At 39.6% G+C, this 27,550-nt stretch overlaps 1 protein-coding gene across 2 annotated transcripts in view; it reads left to right on the top strand.

The window, feature by feature from the left end:
- Positions 1-22,622, top strand: part of swt1 (SWT1 RNA endoribonuclease homolog) — a 133,739-nt gene extending 111,117 nt beyond the window's left edge. For both annotated transcript variants that reach the window (XM_072573649.1, XM_072573648.1), the window contains 3 exons: positions 16,451-16,529; positions 16,775-16,842; positions 21,476-22,622. In XM_072573649.1, the coding sequence (XP_072429750.1) occupies positions 16,451-16,529; positions 16,775-16,842; positions 21,476-21,581 (253 nt within the window). In that variant the 3' untranslated portion in view covers positions 21,582-22,622. The remainder of the gene's footprint in view (positions 1-16,450; positions 16,530-16,774; positions 16,843-21,475) is intronic.
- The last annotated feature ends 4,928 nt before the right edge of the window (positions 22,623-27,550 follow it).

Below are 27,550 nucleotides of genomic sequence, written 5' to 3'. Positions count from 1 at the left end.
CGAAGGCTAAAAATCCAATTTCCTTCTGAACTGCTTGCTGCATCCACATGCTATTTTTGTGTTTCATACCCTGGTCCCTCTGCACTTTCCTTTTAAATAAAAGTCCATCTTTAATTTATCCTACCAAACTGTATGTCCTCAGACTTTCTTGCATTAAATTTTATCTGATAAGCTTTTGCCCAATCACTCAACCTACCTTTATCCCTTTGCGGATTCCTTATGTCCTTATCACGACTTGCCCTCCCACCTACTTTTTGTATCATCAACAATTTTGGATATGTTACACTCTGCCCCCTTTACCAAGACATTAATACAATAGTAAAAAATTGAGGCCCTGAGACTGATCTTCGTGGTACTGCACTTGTTACATCTTTTCAACCTGCAGAAGACTCATTGATCCCAACTCTTTGCCATCTGTGTGTTAATCAAGCCTCAATAGCTCCAATCTTGCGCAATAACCTTAGTGGTAGCTTATAAAATGTCTTCTAGAAATTCAGATACACTATACCAACTAGCTTCCCTTTATCACTTCTACTTGTTATATCTTCAAAGACTTCTAGTAAATTTGGCAAACATGATTTCCCTTTCACAAAACCATGTTGATGTTGTTTGATTGTGTTAAGCTTCTCCAAATTTCCTGCTATTACTTCCTTAATAATGCACTTCAGTATTTGTCCTAATAACTGGTTTATTGTTTCCTGCTTTCTTGTCTCCCTTTCTTCTTGAACAAGCACATCATGCTTGCATTTTTCAGTCCTGTGGAATCCTCTAAGATTCCAATGAACTCTGGAATATTTTGACTAGTACCTCCACTGTCCCTGCCACCACTTCTTTTAAAACCTTTGGATCCAAATCATTATGTCTTAGCAACCTGTCACTTTTACTCCAATTAGTTTGTAAAATGTTTTGTCCCTCATGGAAGACTTGTCTTTCCTCCCATTAATACTTTGCTTATCTTTTATCTGTTGTGATGTCTATAGCATCTTCTACCATGAAAACTGATACAGAATCGTTCCAGAACTCTGACTGCAACAATACTAACTCCCCTTCATTAAGAGGATCCTGTATATTTCTTCCTTTAGCCACCATCTAAATAAATCTTCCAGTTATGTTGTTCCCCTTTCCAGTTTTACTTTGCTCTGAGCACTCACTCCCAATCACAGGCTACATGATGAATGAAAGATCTAGTATTTATTCTATTTCAGATATAGTTCTGACTTTTTCGCTCAACTTGGCTACAAGCTACACTAAGACCCAAAGCTAACCATTTGGTGCCTTTCCAAACATCCAGTCTTGCTTGCTAGCTATGCCCTCACAAACTCGCAAAGTCAAACTCAAAACAAATTATCTCACTAAGCTCCAACCATCTCCATGGCAATAAGACACAGGTAGCATGTTCCCAGGTTAAAATACAGATCTTAGTTTGTTTTTCACTTCATTTTGGAGGTGTTCCTTAATTCTGGATAATCATGTGAATAACTTGTATATTTTACTAGAATAGCTGGAAACATCCCATCTCTAGCTGTTTGGCTAAGTAATCCCACAAGCTGTTTTTTGATTATTTTTGAGCATGGTAAATTCCAAGCTTATTTGACTTATATTTGTTTCAGAGCTATTATAAGTTTGTCAATCAGGATTTTCCTTTTTATTCTACAATTACCGCTTTAAAATAAATATTACATTCCAAACAATCATATTTGCAACAGCACAAACTTTGTTACATTTCGCAATTGTATCATTTTAAAGGTCGAGAGATTTAACGAATGTCTAGAGTTTTGGCTGTTGGCTGGGCAGCTTCTGATTTCAAGATGTAAGGCGGTGATTTGCATTCAAAGACAGCATTTTCTATCTTTTTTTGTAAATAATGTAGTTACATGTATTGACAGTTCGAAAATTTTGGGGATCATGTGAAAGATTAGCAGTAGTAACGTGTTTGAATGCCATATGCTACATTTGAATTTAAAAGGCTATTGTTTTGTAATTTGTAAAGGAGCACCTTGTGAAGATGCAGTTTTAAATCTTAGGTAGAGACTCTGATTTCTTTTTCAGAAAGTGAGGTTTTGTTTTAGATAGTCATTAGGGGCTTCTATTTTGCTGTCAGGCCCCTTAGTCCTGAAATGTTGGTTTCTTGCTCAGTGCTCCAATTACCTCAATTTTACTTTTGTGTTGTTGCCAGACATAGTTGTTGAAACATTTTACTTTTATTTATTCAGTCACCAAGACGTGGGTATTGATGACAAGGCCAGCATTTGTTCTCCATCCCTAAAATTCCTTGGGGAAAATAGTGTTGAGTTGTCATCTGAAATTGTGGCAGTCCAAGTGCTTTGGGTACTCCCATAATACCGTAAGGTAGGGAGCTCCAGGAATTTGACTGAGCATAGTTTAAGGAACAATGAACAATATACTTTTAAGTAACAATGGTGTGTCACTTGGAGGGGAATTGCAACTCATTCTCTCCTGTTTTCTCTATTCCCGTCATATTGTTTGATGCCTTGCTTGCTCCGAGTTCTGGATAATATTCCTGAGATTGAAATTAAGCACTTCTGGATAATTATATCAATTCCCTCATTGTTTGTAGTATGTCGAAGGGAATTTGGAGTTCTAAAATAAATGTTTTAGTCGTGTAAATCCAATAATTACATTATCATAGAATAGAATCATAGAATCTCTACAATGTGGAAACAGGCCATTTGGCCCAACAAGTCCACACCAATCCTCCAAAGAGCAACCCACCCAGAACCAATCCTCTACCTCATTACTCTACGTTTCCCCTCTATAATGCATCTAACCTGCACATCCTGGAACACTATGGGCAATTTACCGTAGCCAATTCACCTCCCCTGCATATCTTTGGACTGTGGGAGGAAACTGGAGCACCCTGAGGAAACACTCATAGACACAAGGGGAATGTGCCAACTCCACACAAACAGTCACCTGAGGCTGGGATTGAATCTGGGTCCCTGGTTCTGAGAGGTAGCAGTGCTAGCCACTGTGCCGCCCTAATTGAAAACCAAGAAATTCCACCAAAGATCCAAACTTCACATCCACATTTTCCTCTTGCTAATACAAATTAAGAGTGCGTCTCTTGGAGGTCACAACTTTTTTATATTAATTTATGAGATATGTGTGTTGCTGGCAATGTCAGCATATACTATGTATTCCTAATTGCAATAAAGAAAGGTAGCATTAAGCTGTTACAGTGCATGTGGTGAAGACACATTGTTGTTACAGAGGGAGGGGATTAAGGCTTTTGAGTAAAGAACAAAGAAGGATATGTTTCTGAGTCTGGTCTGTGTAACTTGAAGGGAAACTTTGAGGTAGTGGTGCTCTCATCTGCTTAAAGTGATGAAAAAGTGCTGATCAAGTGGGCCACTTTATCTTTAATGGTGCCGAGTGTTACGTGTTTTATTGAAACTGCGCTTGTGCAGTTAATTGGAGATTATTCCATCACGATCTGAACTTGGGCCTTGTAGAGGTGGAAAGACAATGTGGAGTTATTGGGGCTGAGATGACTGGCCATCAATAATATTCCTGAATGCTAAGTGTGACTGCAGGCAGTAGAGAGTCTCTCCCATATTGACCTCCATTCACTATTGCTTCTTGGTGTCTCACTCATTTGCTGACTTTTTTTTTCATCACAGTCTGAACTTAGGCCTTGTAGAGGTGGAAAGACATTGTGAAGTTATTAAGACACTCTCTTTCCACAGAATCTGCAGTAACTGACCAAACTACACCTGTGGTTTATGTGTCTGGTCCGTTAAGTTTCAGGTCAAGGAATCCTTGAAAGACATTGGTGTGTGATTCAATGATCAGGATAATGTCATGGAATGTCAAAGTGAGGTAGTTAAACTCGCCGTTGTTGAAGCTAACACCTGAGTGGTATAAGTGTTGCTTCCCCACTGACCAGTCCAACTTTAGATATTGTTACAGGTTCATACAGATTACTTTATTATCCAAGAAATTGAAAATTAAATTTAACATTCTGTAATTACCAGGAAACAGCCCCATTTCTGACAGATCATTGATGAAGCAGCTAAAGATGTTGTCTTTAGGCCTCTTTCCTGTGGGAAATCCTACAGCAGCGTGCTGGGGCTGAGATGACGAGCCACCAACAATATTCCTGAATGCTAAGTGTGACTGCAGGCAGTAGAGAGTCTCTGCCCCAGAACCCTATTGACGTCAATTTACTATCGCTTCTTGGTGTTTCACTCGATTATTGACTTGATTTCAAGGGCAATTGCTGTCAGTTTGTCAGTTAAACTCTGAAGTCTTGTTCATATTGGACTAGTGCTATGATAAGGTCCAGAGCCAAATGTTATTGGTGGAACAGGAATTGAGTATCTGTGAGCAAATTATTGGTAAGTAGAGCTTAATAGCATGATAGACCTATTTGCTGATATTTGTCACAGGCCAATGAGGCAGTAATTGGCTGGATTGGATTTGGTTTTTGTTCTGTAGACAGGACATTGCTAAACAGCTTTTCACTTTGTGAGGTCAATCTGGTGTCATAACTCCATTGAAACAGCTTAGTTGGGGGTGAAACTAGTTTTGGAATTCAAGTTTTTGGCATTACATCAGAAAATTGTCAAATCCATTGTTTTTGCTGCTTTCAATGTACTCAGTTGAGTTTTGATATCATATAGAGTGAATTGCATTGGCTAAGTGATAACTGTGGTGGTGGGGATCTCGTGAGAAAGCTGAATGCTTCAGCTTTGTCTTGTGAGTATGCATAATTGGGCTCCACCAATGAGGATGGGAATGTTCAAGGAGCCACCTCCTCCCATTTTTTTTTAAGTATCCACCATCACTGTCAATTGGTTGTGACAAGATTTCAGAGATTTGCTCTGATTTATTATCAATGGAATTGTTTTGCTCTGCTTTTTGCTTGCTGCATCTGCTGCTGAGCTTGCTAAAGTAGTTGTTTATTGTAGCTTTAAGAGACTTGTGTCACAGTTTTTTTTAGGTTTTTCTGGGCTCTGCACTGAGACATCATTGATTACTGGCTTGATTGTAATGATAGACTGAGGGATTTGCTGAGTTCATATTACCATCTGCTTCAGTTGTTGGTTCCCACTGTCTCAAGAAAGCTCAGTTTTGACCTAGGATCTGCCCCAAATCTATCCAGTTCAGTATGAACTCCTAATGGGCAACAAGATGAAAGTTGCCCTCTATAACAACTACTGTTTATAAAGGGTCATATGCATTCATAAAGCTCTGCATTCTTAGGCTTGAAGACCTGAATGTCGGTGGAAGGTAGATTATAATGGGAGGGAAAGCCTCCATGATCATTCCATCCTCTGTGTGTTGAAGGAGCTTGGTCTCCATAAGATGACTTTTACAGAGGGATACAACTGTGATAGATAAGGATGAGGCCCAGTAAGTTTCTAACTTGATTGACTGTCTCACCACCAGACTAGTCTGACAGTTTTAGAATTAGGACCCAGTAAATCTGGTCGTGCCATCAAACTGTGCTTGGTGATTGGCACAAAGGCCAGAATACATTCTCTGCCCTTATTACTTAAAGTCATAGAGATGTACAGCACGGAAACAGACCCTTTGGTCCAACCTGTCCATGCTGACCAGATATCCCAACCCAACCTAGTCCCACCTGCCAGCACGCAGCCCATATCCCTCCAAACCCTTCCTATTCATATACCCATCCAGATGCCTTTTAAGTGTTGCAATTGTACTAGCTTCCACCACTTCCTTTGGCAGCTCATTCCATACACGTACCACCATCTGCGTGAAAATCTTGCCCTTTAGGTCTCTCTTATATCTTTCCCCTCTGACCCTAAACCTATGCCTTTGAGTTCTGGACTCCCCCACCCCAAGGAAAAGACCTTGTCTATTCATCCATGCCCCTCATAATTTTATAAACCTCTATAAGGTCACCCCTCAGCCTCCAACACTCCAGAGAAAACAGCCCCAGCCTGTTCAGTCTCTCCCTATAGCTGAAATCCTCTAATCCTGGCAACATCCTTGTAAATCTTTTCTGAACCTTTTCAAGAAGGAGACCAGATTTGCATGCAATATTCCAAACGTAGTCTAACCAATGTCCTGTACAACCGCAACATGACCTCCCAACGTCTGTACTCAGTACTCTGACCAGTAAAGGAAAGCTTACCAAACGCCTTCTTCACTATCCTATCTACCTGCAACTCAACTTTCAAGATGCTATGAACCTGCACTCCAAGGTCTCATTGTTCAGCAACACTCTTTAAGACCTTACCATTAAGTGGAGAAGTCCTGGTAAGATTTGCTTTCCCAAAATGCAGCACCTCACATTTATCTAAATTAAACTCCATCTGCCACTCCTCAGCCCATTGGCCCATCTGATCAAGATCCTGTTGTAATCTGAGGTAAACCCTCTTCACTATCCACTACACCTCCAATTTTGGTGTCGTCAGTAAACTTACTAACTGTACCTCTTATGCTCATATCCAAATCATTTATATAAATGACGAAATGTAGAGGACCCAGCACCAATCCTTGTGGCACTCCACTGGTCACAGGCCTCCAGTCTGAAAAACAACCCTCCACCACCACCCTCTGTCTTTTACCTTTTGAGCCAGTTCTGTATCCAAATGGCTAGTTCTTCCTGTATTCGATGAGATCTAACCTTGCTAATCAGTCTCCCATGGTGAACCTTGTCGAACACCTTACTGAAGTCCATATAGATCACGTCTACCACTCTGCCCTCATCAATCTTCTTTGTTATTTCTTCAAAAAACAAGCACTCAATTTCTTTAGTCATCCAGCATTCCTTATACCTACCAGCCTTTCTTTTCACCCTAACAGGAGTATACTGTCTCTGGATTCTTGTTATCGTCAAATTAGCCTTCCCCCAATTTAGAACTTCAACTTTTAGATCTGGTCTATCCTTTTGCATCACTATTTTAAAACTAATAGAATTATGGTCGCTGGCCCCAAAGTGCTCCCCCACTGACACCTCAGTCACCTGCCCTGCCTTATTTCCCAAGAGTAGGTCAAGTTTTGCACCTTCTCTAGTAGGTACATCCACATAATGAATCAGAAAACTTTCTTGTACACACTTAAATTCCTCTCCATCTAAACCCTTAACACTATGCCAGTCCCATTCTATCTTTTAGAAAGTTAAAATCCCCTACCATAACCACCCTGTTATACGTACAGATAACTGAGATCTCCTTACAAATCTGTTTCTCAATTTCCCTCTGACTATTAGGGGGTCTATAATATAATCCCAATAAGGTGATTAACCCTTTTTTATTTCTAAGTTTAACCCTAATAACTTCCCTGGATGTATTCCCGGGAATATCCTCCCTCAGTACAGCTGGAATCCTATCCCTTATCAAAAATGCCACTCCCCCCTCCTCTCTTGCCTCCCTTTCTGTCCATCCTGTAGCATTTGTATCCTGGTACGTTAGGCTGCCAGTCCTGTCCATCCCTGAGCCATATTTTTGTAATTGCTATGATATCCCAGGCCTATATTCCTAACCATGCCCTGAGTTCATCTGCCTTCCCTGGTGGGCCTCTTTCATTGAAATAAATGCAGTTTAATTTATCAGTCCTACCTTGTTCCTTGCTTTGTCCCTGCCTGCCCTGACTGTTTGATTCAGTTCTGTTCTCAACTCTACCAGTCTCCGATTGATCTCTTTCCTCACTATCTCCTTGGGTTCCCTCCACCACCAAACCTTAATAATAAAAATCCTCCTGAGCAGCTGTAGTAAATCTCCCTGCCAGTATATTAATCCCCTTCCAGTACAGGTAGAATCCGTCCTCCTTGTACAGGTCATATCTACCTCAGAAGAGATTCCAATGATCCAAAAATGTGAATCTTTCTCCCATACACCAGCTCCTCAGCTATTCATACATTCATCTGCTCTATCCTCCTATTGCTGCCCTCACTAGCTCACAGCACCAGGAGTAATCCAGATATTACTATTCTCGAGGATCTCCTTTTTAAATTTCTGCTTAACTCTCTGTATTCTCCCTTCAGCATCTCATTCTTTTCCCTTCCTATGTCATTGAGTCCAATGTGTACAATTACCCTCTTCCCCCTTGAGAACATTCTGCACCGTCTCTGAGACATCCTTGATCTTGGCATCAGGGAGACAACACACCATTCTGATTTTCTGCTGCTGGCCACAGATTAGTCTATCTGTGCCTCGGACTAGAGGGTCCCCTAACACAATTGATCTCTTGGAACCTGATGTATGCCTCATTACATTAGAGCCAGTCTCGATAACAGAAACTTGGCTGTTCGTGCTACCTTCCCCTGAGAATCCATCACCCCCTACATTTTCCAAACCAGCATACTTGTTTGAAATGGGGATAGCCACAGAAGACTCCTACACTACCTGCCTACCTCTTACCTTTCCTGGAGTTAACCCATCTATGTGACTGCATCTGCAACTTTTTTCCCTTCCTAAAACTGCCATCCATCACACCCCCTTGTTCTTGTAGATTCCTCATTGCCTCTAACATTCTCTCCAACTGATCCATTCGATCTGATAGGATTCGCAACCAATGGCTTTTATTGCAGATATAATCCTCAGTAACATGTAAACTCTCCCTAAACTCCCACATCCGACAAGAAGAGCATATCACTGTACTAAAGGCCATTTTTGCTTCTTTCAATCTCCAGACCCAGAAAATAGCACTGTCTTATTCCTCTACAAAACGCTGCTTAATACTTCATACTTATGGCTTATATTTTTATGTTTAATCAAGAGACATATCTCAATAAAGCATATAATCAAGAATGAACCGACTCTACTCACTATTGTAGACTTTTTGTAGGCCACATTTAAAAATATTCACTTATCTGTTTCTGTGCTGTGACCTCTCCCAAACAGGTTCCTCCAAGGTTAGTTGTGAATTTCACTGCTGCTTCAAGTGGTATATGGAGGGAGAACAATAAATGCTGATGAGCACAAAGTTTTCCTGCGCATGCTTGATTTGAAACCATCAGTCAATATTGAGGACTCCAGGATCCCTTTCTCAGACTTGTATACCACTCTGCCATTACTCTAGAGGCTATGTCCTTCTGGTGGGAGAGCACGTACTGTATTCAGAGTGATGGAGAAGTCTGGAATGTTGGCTGAAAGGTAGATTCTAACTGATGAAAGGAGATGAGAATGGCTCGCTGGTAAGCTATATGCATTTATAGCACTGCCCTTGGGTCAAAGGAGTAGAAAGGAAGTCAAAACATTTTCTTTACATCCAGTCAGCTTACCTGTTTCTCACTGCATGATCAGCTGATGCCACCCAACTACTAGGATTTCCACATGACTTCCTTTTAGTATCAAGCCTTCCTCTTCACCCTACACCCCAACAACATTATTTTTCCCTCTTCTTCCCCACAATCATGCAGTTTTTAGCTAGCACAAAAGATATAAAGTCAGATATTTTGCTGCTGGGTAATGGGACATATGGACAAAAAATTTGGAAATACAGTTGTTTTGTATGTTCTGATGAAATTAATGGGCGAGGATGAGAGAGAGAGATGCTAACGTGCTCTCTCAGCATCTGTCTCTCATCCTTTCCTGTTAATTTCAGCAGAACATACAAAATAACTGTATTTCCAAATTTTTTGTCCATATGTCCTATTACCCACCAGCAAAATATCTAGCTTCATTGAAATTTCAGCTCTTAATATATTTTCACCACTGACCAAACTAGCTAAATCTGAAAGGACAAAGCTGTGAGACAAGGTCTGAAATCTGATTTGACGTCATCCACACCAATTTAGGTGTTCCAGCTGCACCTGTCCATGATAGTATTGCTCAAAGTGACCACTGTGCAGTCCTTAATGGAGACAAAGTCCCATATTCACATTGAACTTAACCATGTTGTGTGGTGTGACACTACCACCATGCTAAATGGATAGTTGAAAACTAGATGTGACAACTCAAAATTTAGCATCCATGAAATGCGGTGGGACATTAGTAGCAACAGATTTGTGTTCAGCCATGACCTGTAATACCATGGTCTGGCATATCAATCTTGGTACAATGATGATTGCAGGAGGACATCCAAGAGGCAGTACCAGGCATACCTAAAAATGAGGTGTCAAGTTGGATCACTTGCATGCCAAACAATGGAAGCAGCATATGAAAACAGAGCTAAGTGATTCTACAAACACCGAATCTGATCTATCCAAGTACTGCAGTCCTGATACAGCCAGTTGTAATATATTTAATTCTGAAAGTAAGGTATCATGCCTGAACAAGTGAAACTATGAAGGTATGAGGGGAAAGTTAGCTATGGTGGATTATGAAAGTACTCTAAGAGGTTTGACGGTATGCAGACAATGGCTAGTAGATGGAGAATCGTAGAATTTCTACAGTGTGGAAAGAGAATATTTGTCCCATCGAGTCTGCATTGATCCACCAAACAGCATTCCACCCGCACCCAACTCACCCGATCCCCGTAACCCTGCATTTCCTATTGCTTATCCGCTTAGTTTGCACATCGCTGGAAACTATAGGGCAATTTAGCACTGCCAATCCACCTAACTTGCTTATCTTTGATCTGTGGGAGAAAACCAGGGCACCCGGCAGAAACCCACACAGACATTGGGAGAATGTCATCCAAGAAATGTGACATGTTTTACAAAATATCCATTCCTTGAAAATATAGTCACCCAAAGGTGGAAGTGATAAACCGTAGCTCATCAAAGAAGCTTTTAAAGATCACATTAGATCAGAGGAAGTAGATTCTAACAGTGGCAAGAAAAGTCATAGGCATAAAAATTAGGAGCAACTTAGAATCTAGCCATGGAGGATCGAGGAACTGATACCAAGGGAAAAAAATAAGAATGTAGAAGTGAGAAATGAAAAGGCAGATTTTAAAAGTTGGTTTATACTTGTGAGAGGGGGAAGATTGGATACAACAAATATAATTCCATTAATTGGAGACTGGAGCATTTATAGTGGAGAACAGGAAAATGGGAGAAAAACTAAACCCTTACTTTTATTATTGTCGTTATGGATGAAGACACAAAATCTCCCAGAACAAAGAAAATTTACAGCCCAGGAACAGGCCCTTCGGCCCTCCAAGCCTGAGCCGATCCAAATCCACTGTCTAAACCTCTCGCCCAGTTCCTGAGCATCTGTATCTCTCTGCTCCCCTTCGTGTCATCTGCAAACTTACTGATCAGACCAACAATGTCCTCTTCCAGATCATTTGTGTATATCACCAACAGCAATGGCCCCAGCACTGATCCCTGTGGAACACCACTGGTCACCTTTCTCCATTTCGAGAAACTCCCTTCAACTACTCCTGCATCTGTCAGGATGCACCTTAAATGAATCTACCGTGCCTGCCTCTACCACCTCTGTTGGCAACATGTTCCAAGCACCTACCACCCTCTGTGTAAAGTACTTTCCATGTGTATCCCCCTTAAACTTTCCACCTCTCACCTTGAAAGCGTGACCTCTTGTTTTGAATTCCTCACCCTGGGAAAAAGCTGATCTCTATCCACCCTGTCTATACCCTTCATGATTTTGTAGACCTCAATCAGGTCCCCCCTCAATCTCCTTTTTTTTCTAATGAAAACAATCCTCACCTACTCAATCTTTCTTCATAGTTAGCACCTTCCACACCAGGCAACATCCTCGTAAACCTTCTCTGCACACTGTCCAAAGTGTCCACATGCTTTTGGTAATGTGGCGACCGGAACTGTACACTGTATTCTAAATGCGGCTGAACCAAAGTCTTGTACAATTTTAACATGCCAACTCTTATACTCAATACCCGTCCAATGAAGGCAAGCATATCATATGCCCTCTTGAGCACTCTATCCACCTGTGCAGCCACCTTCAGGGTACAATGGACCTGAACTCCCAGGTCTCTCTGCTCATCAACTTTTCCCAAGGCTCTTCTGTTTACAATGTAGCTCGCTGTAGAATTAGACTTCCCAAAATGCATCACTTCACATTTGCCTGGATTGAACTCCGTCTGCCACTTCTCCGCCCAACTCTCCAGTATGTCTGTATTCTCCTGTATTCTTTGACAGTCCCCTTTGCTTTCTGCTACTCCATCAATCTTCGTGTCATCTGCAAACTTACTGATCAGACCAACAATGTCCTCTTCCAGATCATTTGTGTATATCACCAACAGCAATGGCCCCAGCACTGATCCCTGTGGAACACCACTGGTCACCTTTCTCCATTTCGAGAAACTCCCTTCAACTACTACTCTCTGTCTCCTATTGCTCAACCAGTTCTTTATCCACCTAGCTAGAACACCCTGCACGCCATGTGACTTCACTTTCTCCATTAGTTTACCATGGGGAACCTTATCAAACGCTTTACTAAAGTCCATGTATATGACATTTACAGCCCTTCCTTCACCTATCAACTTGGTCACTTCTTCAAAGAATTCTATTAAAGTTGGTAAAGCACGATCTCCCCTGCACAAAACCATGTTGCCTATCACTGATAAGCCCATTCTTTTCCACATATAAATGGATTTTATCCTGAGATATATTAGTCAATCACTGATTTGTCTGTAAATTACCAAAACACAAAAGTAGGTTAGATGTTGCAAGGTAATTTTTGCAACAAGTCAGTGAATAAATATGGACCAAGTTGTCAGCTCATCATAAAGTACAACTTTTTTAAGTGCTGCAGTATGGAAAATCTCTGTGTGTGTATAGAAGACAAATGGGTGGTCATTAAGGTTAGGTCACACAGTCATAATGATATCCTGGAGTTTCCTAGATTGCCTTTGGAGGTTGCATAGGAATTTCCAGACTGGGTCAGGATGGGCTTGATGGACTAGTTGGGGTCTTTGCTGCCCTTTTCCGTAATTTCTTAGCTGAATTATGAAAGGCATTTCCTGCAGTTTTATTTCAGTCTTGTTTTATATCTACTTGCCATTGTGGACAAAAAGCCAATTGTGTTACACTCAAAAACATAGAAGTTCTGTTTCTGAATGAGTTCTTCTAACCATGCTAGTTTCACTTAAAACTAGAGTTGCGGTTGTAAAATAGCTAATATTTCCCAAAATACAGCTCCAGTCTAAAGCATCTACTGTTTGTGCTCCCCAATTTCCCAGCAACCTCCCTGTCATGTTTTTGTAAAAAGATGACGAAAGGAGGCAATGGAGGCTTTGTTCAAGAACAAGAGAACTTTGTCCACAGCTTTGGCTCAATAATAAAATTCCATAGTTCCTTCAACAAGCCATGCAGAATGATGGACATGTCATCCCACGGTAGAGCCAACCCACTCAAGAATGTACTACAGAAGAAACCTTCGGACTTGTGACTGACTTTTATAAAATATGCTGTATGGTAACAAGAAGTGGTTGAAATTCTTGACAGATGTTAAAATATATGTAATGGTCTGGTAAGCCTCCAGCAATGTCGTCAGTAGTATGTTATCTAATTTTTAAAGATCCTGCGGTGTGAACCTGATGGCTTATGGTTCTCATCACCAAAACTGAATCCACTGTTTGATTCCTATGGAAGGAGGACCTTGAGAATTCATTTGGGCATTGAAATGATCAAGCTCAGTTCAAAGTAAAACTTATAGGCAGTGATACATTATTAACAAGTTAGAACATTGCGAGGTGAAGTCATAAAAGTCTTTTAGTTACTTTATTTGTCTCTGCTTTTTAAAAATATTATTCAATAAACTCAATGCTACTGTTGAGCAGATTCTGGGAGAACAGAAAATCTCTGCTGCCAGGCTTGGCTGTACCAAGCCTGCCAAAAGACACATTGCTTTTGCTGAAAACATACCCCAAACCTTTGCATTTCTGGCTATTCCTGGTTCTGAGATAAACGAACAAATCTTAGCGCTTTTTGTTTTTATCTCAAAGTTATTAGTTTGTGTCCAAGTCTGACAGGGATAAGTAAACTAATTTCGAGTAACAACCTATATTTAGCAAGCACCTTTAATCTAATGTAAAATCTCACATATGCTGGTATCACAGAATCTGCATTAAGTAATGAGTATAAAAACAATGGGTGGAATTATTTTTTCTAAGTGCAGGGATCAGCATGTTAAATGCCATACTCGTTGGTGAGAAAACTCACCTGATCATCCACCTGTAAATCGGCTCATGAAGGGCTGACAGGCAAGTGATGGCAAATACCTCATTCTTTTGCATGATTTGACATTGGCCCAGAGCTTCTGGTGACCCTGGTTGCTAATCAGTGGCCAGCTGCATCTGAGCCCTAAAGTCCATTGGTTAAGGCATACTCCTTGGGGATCCATTGACGAAAGGTGTTTTTTTTTCCCTTGTTCAGTGTGAGCAGCAGAGGGAGATGAGGGCAGGAGATAGTTTTCATATTGGACCAGTTTGAGCCTATTACCTTACAATGGGCTGTTGTGTTTATTGCAAGGGAAATGGAATACAATAATAGGGATGTTTTGCTAGAGTTGTACAGGGCATTGGCGAGATGGATGTATTTCGTTCGATTTTGGTCATCTTATTTTGAAAAAGATTCAATTATGTGAAATATATTAGAGCAGAATTGCTTAAGTAATCCAAATTAAAAAGTACAGTTTAAATCTGGCAACTATTTTGACTGGAGAGTGTGATGCTGGAAAAGCACAGCAGGTCAGGCAGCATCTGAGGAGCAGGAGAATCGACATTTCGAGCATAAGCCCTTCATTAGGAAGGAGGCTTGCGGGGCTGAGGATGAGAGATAAATGGGAGGGAGTGTGGGGGTGGGGCTGTGGGGAACGTGGCCGAGAATGCGAAAGGTAGATGAACGTGAGAGAGAAGGTGATAGGTTGGAGAGGAGAGTGGACTGGATAGATGGGAAAGACGATTGTCAGGTCAAGAGGGCGGTGTCAGGACTGGGATAACAGGGGTGAAGGGAAATTAGGAAACTGGTGAAATCCGCAATAATCCCATGTGGTTGCAGAGTCCCATGGTGGAAGATGAGGCATTCTTCCTCCAGGCATCAGGAGGCTAGGATTTGGTGATGGAGCCCGCCCAGGACCTGCATGTCCTTGGTGAAGTGGGAGGGAGAGTTGAAGTGTTCAGCCATGGGACAAAGGGGTTGGTTGGTGCAGGTGTCCCAAAGATGTTCTCTGAAACGACCCACAAATTGGCTGTCCTGTCTTCCTGATATAGAGGAGACCACGTCGGGGGCAATAGATACAGCAGAAGACATTTGTGGGTGTACATGTAAATTTCTGTCGGGTGTACGAGGATCCTTTTGGGGCCTTGGACGGAAGTGAGGGGCGAGGTGTGGCGCAGGTTTTGTAATTCTTGCGGTATGAGGGGAAATAGCCAGGGGTGGGTTGTGGGCTGGTGGGGACTGTGGATCTGACGAGGGAGTTGCAGAGGGAATTGTCTCTCTGAAATGCAGATGGGGTGTGGAAGGAAATATAACCCTAGTGGTGGAAGTGGTAGAGGAGGATGCGATGTATACGGAGGTTGGTTGAGTGGAAGGTGAGGACCAAGGGGTTTCTGTCCTTGTTGTATTGGCTGGGGTGGGGTTCAAGGGCGGAGGTGTGGGAAGTGGAGTAGATGCGCTGGAGGGCATCGTCAACTGCATGGAAGGGGAATTTTCAGTCTTTGAAGAAGGAGGCAATCTGGGATTTTCTATGGTGGAATTGGTCCTCCTGGAAGCAGATGCAGCAGAGGGGGAGAAATTGGAAATAAGGAATGGCATTTTTACAGGAGACAGGGTGGGAGGACGTGTAGTCGAGGTAGCTGTGGCAGTCTGCATATGTTGTAGATGTCCGTGGTTAGTAGGTCACCAGAGATGGGGGATGGAGAAGTCCAGGAAGGGGAGGAAGGTAACTCCCCACTACTTTCAAGCCACCACCCACAAACTTCACCTCCTCCAAGACTTTCATTTCCAAGCTCCCTACATCTTATCTACACCATGGATATCCAGTTTCCATACACATTGATCCTCCATAACGAAGATATCCAAGCCCTCCTTTTCTTCCTCTCATGCCATCCCACCCAGTACCCTTCCACCAACACCCTCATCTGCCTGGCTGAACTGGTCCTTACCCTCAACAACTTCTCCTTCCAATCCTTCCACTTCCTCCAAACCAAAGAGGGTAGCCATGGGCATCCGCATGGGCCCCAGCTGTGCCTGCCTGTTTGTCGGATACGTGGAAAAGTCCATCTTCCGCAGCTACACTGGTGCCATCCCCCACCTTTTGCTACATCGATGACTGTATCGGCGCTACCTTGTGCTTCCACAAGGAGGTTGAACAGTTCATCAACTTCACTAACACCTTTTTCACCCTGACCTCGCATTCACCTGGACCATCTCAGACACCTCTTCCCTGGACTTCTCCATCTCCATCTCTGGTGACTGACTAACTATAAACACCTATTGATTTCCTAGTAATTTCAGATTACGATATTCACTCCACTATTAGACATACTTGTATTTTGCCACAGAAGTAACTTTCTTTGAGGGTTGCTCATTTAATATTCTCATCTTGGACTTTATCTAATATGTATTTTGTGATTGTTGTTTCAGAATTTTGTCAACAGATAGTAATGTTCAAGATTTCCAGAAGCTCACGGAAATTCTGCACATATTTCTAAACAATGAAGAGGTATTGAAATAACTTACAGAAAAATAACTGAAACATTTATGCCTTTATATTCATTTAGTTATTCAGTTTTTTATGTTGAAAAATACACTGAGGTTTTATGCATAACAAAGTTGTGATTTGATCTGTATTTGCATCAGAAAATGTTCATGGAGATGACTCTTTCTGTTTGTTTTCTGTTTTGCCTGTTTAATGTCCGTTGCTATAGGAAGCTTTATTCAGGTATTTTGTTTACTTGTTCCCTGCAGACAAATCTTTCTGATACCAGAATTTCTGCACAGGATTTGCATGAATGCTTTAGTCATGAAGAGTACAGGTGAGTTGTAAACAAGCTCTGGATGGAAGTATAAAAAAGCATTGTCTGTGTAATTTGATCTTGATGCTCACGGTATTGAGTCTCTAAATTGTTACCTCACTGCAGTGATGTTAATTTTGATAAATTACATGCAAAATATTAATAGCTTTGAGGCTAAAATCAGACTCATGAATGTTGATTTGATTTGGTCAAACAGTTCTTATTTTGACAAGTGAAATAAGTGATCACCAAAATATTCTTGGGTGTAAAAAAGACTTCAGAATTCTGGGTGAAAAGTACTTATGAACCTTGACAACATTGGGTAATTATCTAATCATTTGACACTGCAGCAGCATCTTCAGTATTTGGTTACCCGTGTACATATCTATCTCAATCTGATTTTTTTTTTGTCTTTAGTGTTTGTCTCATTCCTTCACTTGTAGCATGCAAATGAATTTGAAATTGTGGATTATTTTCCACAAAGATGTCATTTGTGGGGGCTAGAATAGTTTTTCAGATGTAGCATCACAGTAAAACCATCAAAAGCAAACTAAAGAACTTTCTGACTTCTCAAGAAAAATGGTTTAAACCCAGTTGGGTTTGTAAATGTTTTGCCATTTCCTTTGTGGGATATTTTGAATTTTCCAATTTTACATTGAGAGGAACATTGTGTTTTGATCCTCTGCCAAATAGAAATTACATGTGGAATACCGAAACTCATTGAAAACATTCAGGTAGCAGAGATTAAACTGTACTGAATTTCAGATTGCAGAGGGAAAGTTAGTGCGCTAATTTACTGTGTTACATAAGGTATAAATGCGCATTGCACTATATACTAGGAATAAAGAACTGTTTAGCATTGTAAAGAACACTTCTATTATTGATTAAAGTTGTAGTCTTGTGGTTCTTAATTTGGTATAAGGTGCATTGTTTTGAAATTGGCTGCTGTACAGAGCAGCACAGATCTTGTCTTTTTTAATTAAACCTAAAATACATCACTGTGGAAATTGCTTCCACTGACACCCTCATCTGCCTGGCTGTATATCTCCATCACTCTATGACATGCTGAAACTTCTGGCTATCAATGAATTACTTCTGGAATGCATTCATTGTTAGGATACAAACAAACCTGGCAGTCAAGCTGCAAACATCAGACATCACAAACAACAAGTGAGGTGATGTCAATTTGTGATGGTGATGGTGTAAAAAAGACTTGAATCTATATGTAGCTTTTCACAACTGGACATCTCAAAATGAAGTCATTGAAGCACTTCTTTGAAATATAGTCCCTGTTGTAATGTTAAAAATTGTCTGCTGGATAGATCATTGACTTCTTCAAGTGGTGATGAACATCCACCATCATCTCAAAACCCAAAGGCCCAAGAGGAAGAAACTCAGTAGCTCAGCCCTGAAACAGCTTAATTAAAGAGAGTAATTCCAATCTTATGATCAATCTGGAAAGTCTTGACATATCCATCTCATTTCCAAAACATTGGGATCAAATTAAGTCAGCTGCACTAGACTCAGGTGCCCAGACTACTGGGTTCAAATTTCATTCCCAAGATTGATTTGATGGAAATGCTGCTGTAATATCTGATGTTCTAACAGAAAAACAAATCAACCTTCATTTCTTGAAATAACAAACCAAGATTGCATGTCAAGAAGGTAGCAGCTGATGACCGAAGACAATTCTGGAAGATATAGGACACTTGGGAAGAGCAAGCACAAGAAGTTATACAATAATTTGATCATCATGATATGCAAAACCTTTCAAAAGCTACTAGGTTCATCTAACACCCAAAGTCAAATGGCAATACCTCCTTACGGAATACACATCATATTGTAGAGACTGTCTCCTGAATAATAAAATTGTCCTGAATTGCCTACATCCTGTGGCTGAGGAAGTTCTCTTGGAGATATTGTGTAGTTTTAGACCTTCAAGGGAATAACCAACATTATTGTGGTGCCAGAAAATTTCACGTAAAATGATTTTTTTTTGCCATGCAGGGACTGTAACAAACACTACATTAGACAAACAGGCAGAAAACTAGCCACCAGGATACATGAACACCAACTAGCCAAAAAAATCATGACCCTCTCTCACTAGTATCCTTACATATGGATGAGGAAGGACACCACTTCGACTGGGACAACACATCCATCCTAGGGCAAGCCAAACAAAGACACGCATGAAAATTCCTAGAAGCATGGCATTCCAACTGGAATTCTATCAACAAACACATCGAGTTTGACCCCATCTACTACTCCCTGAGAAAAGGAATAGGAAGTGACTTCACACACAGAAAATGGCATCACGAACCCAACGATATAAATAGAAAGCAGGAATTTTCAGCAGTGCTTCATCTGAGGCCCACTGAAGATGTTACCTAGTATGGTGACAAAATGTCTGGAAATGAACCTTCCAGCTCTGCATCCAAAACTCAACCTGAGCTACAAATCTTCTCAAAACTCGCTAAGTACTAGCATCCTTTTAAGGCCAATTCCCCATGCATCCAGGCAACATCCCTGCTAAATAAACTTTGAACTGAACACCGTCTTATGATCTCAACAGAGACCATTGATGTTTACAACAGAAATGTTAACTTCCTGTTAACAACTTAAACAGTTATGTCACAAGGTTTCATGTTTAAAACAAAAAGAGCTTTTGTACAAAGCAAGTACTACTAAATCAAAGTTATACTTTCAAAACACTTATTTCTGAAGTCCAGAAATCTCAACAGTAGACCCCTTGTACCATTGTTATTTTCACCTGAGTTCTCTATACAATACTTGATCTAAAGGGTTTACTCATTTTTCCTGGCACCAAATCAAAGTGTGAAACAGCTCTCAGGAATCCAGTTTGATTCTCTGCAATGTTCCCTTTTATTTTCTTAGCTGTGAAATTTCTTGTGATCCTTTTGTGAAGCATTTGGCTTGGCAACCCACTAACTTTCTGTAAGTGTCTCATGATTATTGACACCGCAGCTCCAGCATGGGCTTCACTGTCTTCTTGCTTCGTGGCAGGCAGGTCCCAGGTACCTATCTCATTGCTTCTCTGTTCCAACTCCATACATTAAAATGTTAGTATCTGTGAAAAATCACTCTGATAAATCAAAAATGAAAGGGGGCTCCACTGCTGCCTATCCTCATGGCAATTGGAAAAACTGTGACGTACTGTATGGGGATTTCAGCTGACATCATCACCTTCCAAAACATGTCTTTTGATCTGAAATATGGATACTTTAAGACGTTCCTTTGTTTACCAGTTACAAGTTTTTACGATCTGGAAAATATCATGATTAATTCAAATCCTTTCTGAAGATAACTGTAGAAATCACGTCCTCACTAAAATCGACAAAGATTGTTGAATATTCTCCACTTAAACTTCTTGTTCTTAAATCAAGACAACTCGCCCTTTGAATCGCAATCACTTTAAATCTTTTTACCAGTATTCCAAATGTATCATTTTAAAAAACTTTAATTCACAAACTAAAAGTTATCTTACTAAAACATATGAAGAGTGAGATTAGACACTTCAGCAAAATATAAGTAATCTGTTTGTCAAACTGCATCGATTTTGATGAGATGGTGGCAAAAAAAAATAAGGAAAGAAAATTCTGCGCTCATATCCCATAGCCTTGTGGAACATCCTGCCTTTTCCCCTAAAAATCAGCAAGTTGAGAATGAGTCTGTCCATGAAATCCAAAGAAGAAACTCTTAAATCTTGAGTAGCCATCATCCTGAAGACAGCAAGAGTGCTTTAGTGTTGGAAATGTGGCAGCTAATCTGCACACAGCAAATTACATTAACAATGACGTGACAATGATCAAGGAATAAATGTTGGCCAGGATATTCAAGGATAGGTGCCTTGCTCCTCTTCAAAATATCAGAGGATCTTTTATGCTCACTTGAGCAGTGATATAGAGCCTTGGTTTAACCCCTCATTCCAAAACATATAGTAGTGCACTGCACCCTCAGTACTGTGTTGAAGTGAATCCTTTATTTCTGTCCTTAAGCTTTGGTGAGGGACATGAATCAGAAATCTTGTGATTCAAAGGCAAACATGCCTCCAAATGTGCAAGAGAAATGTGGGCAATACAAGAAAATGTTTCTCCTCTTCCAATAATGCTGTGGGAGTTTTGTAATTTGAGCTATTAGAAGAGGAACTAAGCTTTGATTTTAATGCCAAAAATAGCACCTTTGGATCAATATTGCATTGTTAAAAAGCACGTGACACTAGTGAAACAGTTGAGCCCAAAAAGTCTTCCTTGAACCACATCAACATGGGTCTGTTACCTTCTCCCTTATGTTTATCTAGCTCCCCCTTAAATCTGTTAAAAATGGTAGCAGGTTTTCCTTTCTGTTCTCTCTCCGTTTTGTTTATGTCAAACCACTAAGCTTACCTAAAGACATTGGTGGCTTGATATGCAGCTGAGACGAACAGTTTGGGGACTTTCTCACTAATTGGCTATCAATATCCAGTTTTCCCTTCAGCACAGCCACGTACTCAGGTAGTAAGTACAAATATCTAAATATGAATTTTATTGGATAGGTTGAAATTATATACTGTTTGAAGCAAGCTTAAAATGTAATTTTCAGCACATGCTGCGTTCCAGAAGTTGTTTTTAGTTGAATCTGTTTCTTTCCTTCGCAGGAAGAGGCTGACAGTCGGTTCCAGCCAGTTGGCCGAGTTAAGCTACAGTTTGGAGCAATGCAATGCAGCACTGTGTCTCGAGGCTAGAAGCAGAGGCTTAGTTTAACACTGTTTAATGATCATACACTAGTATTTCTCCACAAACTGGATTTAGTTTATGTTTTACTAATGCTAATTTCTTGTTGTGAGAATGATAAAATTCTCTGTATCAGAGGTAAAAGTGCAAAAGGTTTTGTTAAGGTGCTATTTAAATAAAAATTATAGCTGCCCAATTACTTGAGAAATTTATTACAGGAATACTATATTTTACTCTTAAATCCTGCATGGGCTATAAACCTAAATGTATTTTTCAGTGTTCATTCTGACTTACTTTAGAACCTGTAGCCATTTACAACACTACTTTGTTTTCCTCACTACCAGTTTTACCAAGATCCTAGAAAGGAATCTGAGTACATTGAACCACCAACAAATATTCCAGGGAATTTGTTTTCAGATTAAAAATTTATTAGTTATAAATATTTTCAGCAGCATACAAAGTATTCAGAAAAGTTCAGCCGTATTTTAATTTTGATTAATTATCCAACAATTTGATTAAATTTTCCCAGAATATGTACTTATTAGGGGATAAAATCTGATTTTTTTAAAATCCAGGATGAATAAATTTTAACATAACTGATTGGGAATCTCTAAGAAAACTTATTTCATGTGATGGCTTTGATCATTAAGCAATTAAATCCAGTATTGACTGACTGCTACTTCTCAATGGCTGCAAGCCTTGTAAATGAACTGAAATTAGTAAATTTTAATCTAATTTCTGGTGGAAACCTGCAAGGCACATAAAATACCTGACAAATCAGCATTGATTTTCAGCCTTGCTCAGTGATGGTTTCTGTTTTGAGGCATTGGCAATTTCAGGGGTTGAGGTTCAAGACACACTATTGTGAGTATGTAAAATGGCTTTTACTGTTAACCTTTGAAATATTTGTATGCTGAAAAAGGTTTTCTATTCCCCTCCACTAAACCTCAACAACTTTTCCCAAGTTTCCCTTTAAACATTAAGCATGAGATCATTGTTTTGTTTTTCCTTGTCTGTAACTAGAAATGTTTCTTAGCTTTGGTACATATTCCACAATCTAGATTAGAGTGGTGCTGGAAAAGCACAGCAGGTCAAGCAGCATCCGAGGAATAAGAAATAGACGTTTCGGGCAAAAGCCCTTCATCTGGAATAGAGCCTCTATTCCTGATGAAGGGCTTTTGCCCGAAATGTCGATTTTCCTGCTTCTCGGATGCTGCCTGACCTGCTGTGCTTTTCCAGCACCACTCTAATCTCGACTCTGGTTTCCAGCATCTGCAGTCCTTGTTTTTACCTATATATTCCACAATGTTAAGCATTTGTTGAGCAAAGAGCCTTATGTTATAAATATTTTGAATCGGCTTTCTTTCATATTGTATAGACATAAAGATTCATGATGGGTATGTTTAAAAGTTATTTCATGCAGATCATGTATGTTAGAAAATTTGGTGAAATTAGACTCAAGACCTCTCGGGCTCTGTGTCACCTTTCATGTAACTTGATCCACTGGTTTTAGAAACCAGTCCCTGAAGGATCACAACAGTAAGCACCCCACACATATGACATGAACACATTGCACAAGGTACTGAAACATTGCTGTGGAAGATATTCTAATTGAAACAAATCATAGGGCAAAGGTTGCAGAGGTTAAAGCAGGTCCAGAGTCTACAATCCAAGTTATTTGGATAGTACTAAAATTCTAAAAATATCAAACATCTTTCAAAATTCATCAGACTGAGAGTCTGTAGCAAACCAGGGGGAAACAGATTTCTTGATAACTGTCTGATAAGTAAATTGATAAATACACTAAAAAGATAAAAAGTTTCACTATTATAAACTGAAATTTCTGGAAGCACTCAGCAACTGTGATGAAAACAAGTATGTTAGCTGGATTTTAAACTTTACACCTATTGCAAGCAAAGTCCAGGAGCTGTTTCATGGATGGGTAGGTAGGCGAGCGATAGGGAATGTTAGAGGCAACGGAGGGAGCTGGTGACCTGGCTGCAGTTGGTCCAATTGAATTCCTTGATTGGACAAATTAAGAGTTACTCAATAACTCAATATCCATGACAGGAGGCAGACTCTGCCAAATTGTAGGTGAGCAGCTTTAGCTGTACAGGCTGGTGTCAGGCAAGGTCAGCAAGGAACTCCTTTGCAATTCACTCTGCCCATCGAAGGCACAAACCACCCCTTCATTTTATCCAGGTCATACTTACCCCACTTTCATCCCCCATCTCAGTTCTTAATTAAAGGGGAGGTTGATCCTACTGCCAGTTTGGTGAGGGGTCTTACCACCAGCATTTTGGCCAGGGGACCACCGATAAAATCCAGCCCAACATTTTAAGTATAGACCCATCATCAGAACTAGAAAATAATACCAGTTTGACAACACTTAAAAAAGAACAGGGAAGAAACAAATTCACCTGTGAAACACTTAATTGATGATAATTTTGTTATATTATTGCACAATGAGAGAAATGTATTTATTCCAGTTTCTGAATAGTTTAAAAAAGGTATTTCCAAGTGAAGGGTGTGAGGAACTATTTTATGGATGCAAACTTGGAGGTGGTTCAGATAAGGGTTGCTGGAATGAGTTAGAGGAAAAATTGTACTTGTTTTCACAAGAGTTTAGAAAAGTGAATGGTGATTGAAGAATGTGAAGAGTGATTGAAGTGCATAAGACCTTGAATGGCCTTTACAAGATGGAGATAGGCAGGATGTTTACTTTCGTGCATTGCCCTTTTGGGGGGTGAGTTTTATTTGTCAAAGTCTGGAACTATGGCTCAGGTGAGTGGTATAGACTGTGAACACTAAGGTGTTCTTGTTAGGTAAGGAAACAAACATTCTTGGGGGTAGATGCAGAAAATTGAATTCATGATCTTCTTGAGTAGGCTTACAAAACTGAATGGCTTTTTAAATTGGCAAAGCATTACAACCACTAATGGCTTTGGAACTTTGTGGAAAATAAAGTCAGTTGCATAAGTGCATCTTTGCCAGTGCCATAATTTCATACAGGGTCATCAATCTGTTCTCCTGGATTCCTATAAACTCTTCTCTTCACCATCCCTCCCCAAATCTTGTAAATACCAATGTAGCCAAGAGAAACTCATGAACTATAATTTGGGTTAACTTTAAATATCTGAGGGCTTGATAACGCATGAAAGAAAGTTTGTCATGCTCCTTTAATTTTACAATGAGATTCATTAGAATTGTCAGAACAACCACATCAGATTCTTGTCAGATTAATTCAGACACAAATAGGGACTACACGGTACACTTTCAGATAAGAGCAGTACCATTCAGGAAAGTAATCACTCTTTGCAAGTAGATTACACCATAAGTAGCAATTGTATACCAGGTCGAAATATGCTTATATAAGTTGCTGCAAGGCATGTAGAGGTTTTTTGTACCACAGGACAGGAGGTAAATGGATAGGTGCTACACCAAAAGTCTTTGTTTTAAGTTCTGTTTAATGTTTTATTTTCAAGATATTTCCTCAAATTACTTTTATATTTTTGGCCAATTGGCCTCTCTCTAGGCTGGTCTGTTACATCCTTCCAGCCCTTGCTTCCTCTCCCCGATTCACTTCCCTTTAATATTATCTCTCCGCCTAACATGCTCTCACTGTCTGGTCCTGCTAGTTTTCCTCTCTTGCACACTAAACTATTTCCATACTTTCTTCCCAAAGGAATCTGCAGCTCCATGCATTGACTCGTTTTTGCCACTATATGGTGCAGTCAATCTAAAAAATAATTTAATTGTTGCTGTCCATAAACACTTCAATCTGATGACTGCCTTTATTTCCAACTCTTCATTCTAGACAACTATGATTCACTAAAATTAAACAATCTACTTTCCATTACATTTTTAGCATACCAATAATATACTTCCAATTATTTTGATTTTATGCCTTTGGTAGATTTTTATTGCTCTAAAATGTGATGGAGTGTCACAGATGTAGTCTATTTCAGCTAGGACTGTACAGTAGTGTTTTTAATTTTCAGGGCAAAATAAAATGAAGGAATCTAACTTTAACTTTAGGACTTATTGGATTATATTTTGCTAGGGGCAAAGAGTATCTACAAGTCTATCAATCCTATCGAAGCGGAGAAGGGAAATATTTGGTCATGAGATAGGAGAAATGAGAAATGGTCACGTACTGATGGTTGGTGTAATGGCAGAGGAGGGGAAGGGGGCATTTTTTGACAAAATAGTTTTAGGACTTGTTTTGAAAAATAATTTAAGGGTATGTGGTTGTGAAATGGCTTTCAATTTTGTTTTACATTTGCTTTCTTGTTTTAAAGAAGTGAGGGCTCGAAGGCATTTCATGAAGGAATTGACAAGTCCTTTTCAAAAGTACCTTAATTGGACAGTTTTAACAGTATTGGCTTTTGTTTGATATGGAGGATCACCTATGTACAGTAAGGGACTGCCTACTTAACACCTGTCTTGTAATATTAAACAGCATTTGCTAAAAAGGTTTGAAAGAGGTTTTACACCTGACGTTATACTAAGAATAATGGTGACATCAATGAGCTTAGCTCTTAGACTGCTTATTATTCTAATATACAGACTGGATCCTACTTCTGATTTGTTGATGCAATCAGGGTTTGGTGCAGAAACCTTTTATTGCTGCTTTTAAACTGTGAACTACATGCTGTGGAATTCTCCCAGTTTGTTACATTTCTATTTTAAAACTAGAATTTGAAAGGCTCGCATGTCTTGAAATGCCACAAATCTTTTAAAGAGAGCATGTTGCCTTATCAAACAGATAAAAGGTCATGCCTAATCTTAAGCTTTTTTAAAAAAAATCTCATTCTAATGCTTCACGTGGGATTTTTATTATGCTGTTTGTGGGTTACAGTTGATGTGGATGAAATCATGCTGAGTACCAAGGGATTAGCCTCAGATGAAAAAAGGTAAGAGTGACTGAAATAAGAAGTCAAAATTAAGGGTCAAACCCAAAAGAGTGTAAAACATTTTTCACAAGGAATAGTGGCACATTATATGGCATAAATCACTGCATGGCTGTGTGCAAGAGAAAAAAGTTAATGCTTCTACATTCCCCAACAAATCTTGATACATGTTTAACCATCTTACAAAATGACCTACGTTTTAAAGCAAAGATCATTGTCCTAAGGATTCAGTCACAGAAACTCAATGTAACAAAATGTGAAAGCCAGATAATGTGTATACATACTAATACAGTGCACTGATCAGAATACGTAACTTTAGTACACAAGACTGAGCCTATGACCAAACTTGGGAAGTTAGCTGTTGATCATTGATTCAATGACAACATCTCTGGAAGAGTTCATCATCAACTAGTGAGTACTTTCAATATAATGTTACATTGGTATTTTTTGCACATTATCCTGCTAAGTGCATGACAAAGCTTCAACAGAACATGTCTTTATTCAACATTACCGAAGTTTGATACCAGACCATAATTCCTTTAGGTGAAGTTTGGTGAAATTTACTCAATTTAGTGCAAAAAGTTATAAATTTGAACAGTTTGAAAATTTGTGCTCTTAATTTTCAAACCATAAGAATGGTTTATTCAAAAACGTTATATGTGCAACATGTACTATGGTACCTTGATTGTGTTGCTGTCACAAAATCAACTACCTCAAAATCTAGATTCAGGTACCTCCAAATTACACCTGAAAATTTTGTGTAGCCGCTATAGCTTCCATGAACAAGTGCAATTAAGAGGAAGCTACATTGCATTTGAACTATTCTTGAACACGCATTCAAATCAGAGTTCCATGGAAATATGTTTGACATTAGCACCTTAACTGATTTAAGGTGATTTTTCAAATAAACAACTGGAATCCTAAGACAAATTTAAATTAGGGCAGGGATTTAAAAAAAAGATTTTTAGTACATAAAGTTTGAAAGGATAAAATAATAAAAACACAGTCTGCTAATTTGGTGAAGGTCTGAGAAGAGCACTTACAATCTTAAAGTTGTACATTTAAAATAATACACACAGCCCATGA

Source organism: Chiloscyllium punctatum, chromosome 7 (assembly GCF_047496795.1).
Source record: "Chiloscyllium punctatum isolate Juve2018m chromosome 7, sChiPun1.3, whole genome shotgun sequence".
In the NCBI taxonomy this organism is placed as follows: Eukaryota; Metazoa; Chordata; class Chondrichthyes; order Orectolobiformes; family Hemiscylliidae; genus Chiloscyllium; species Chiloscyllium punctatum.
This window is presented reverse-complemented; position numbering and strand designations above follow the sequence as displayed.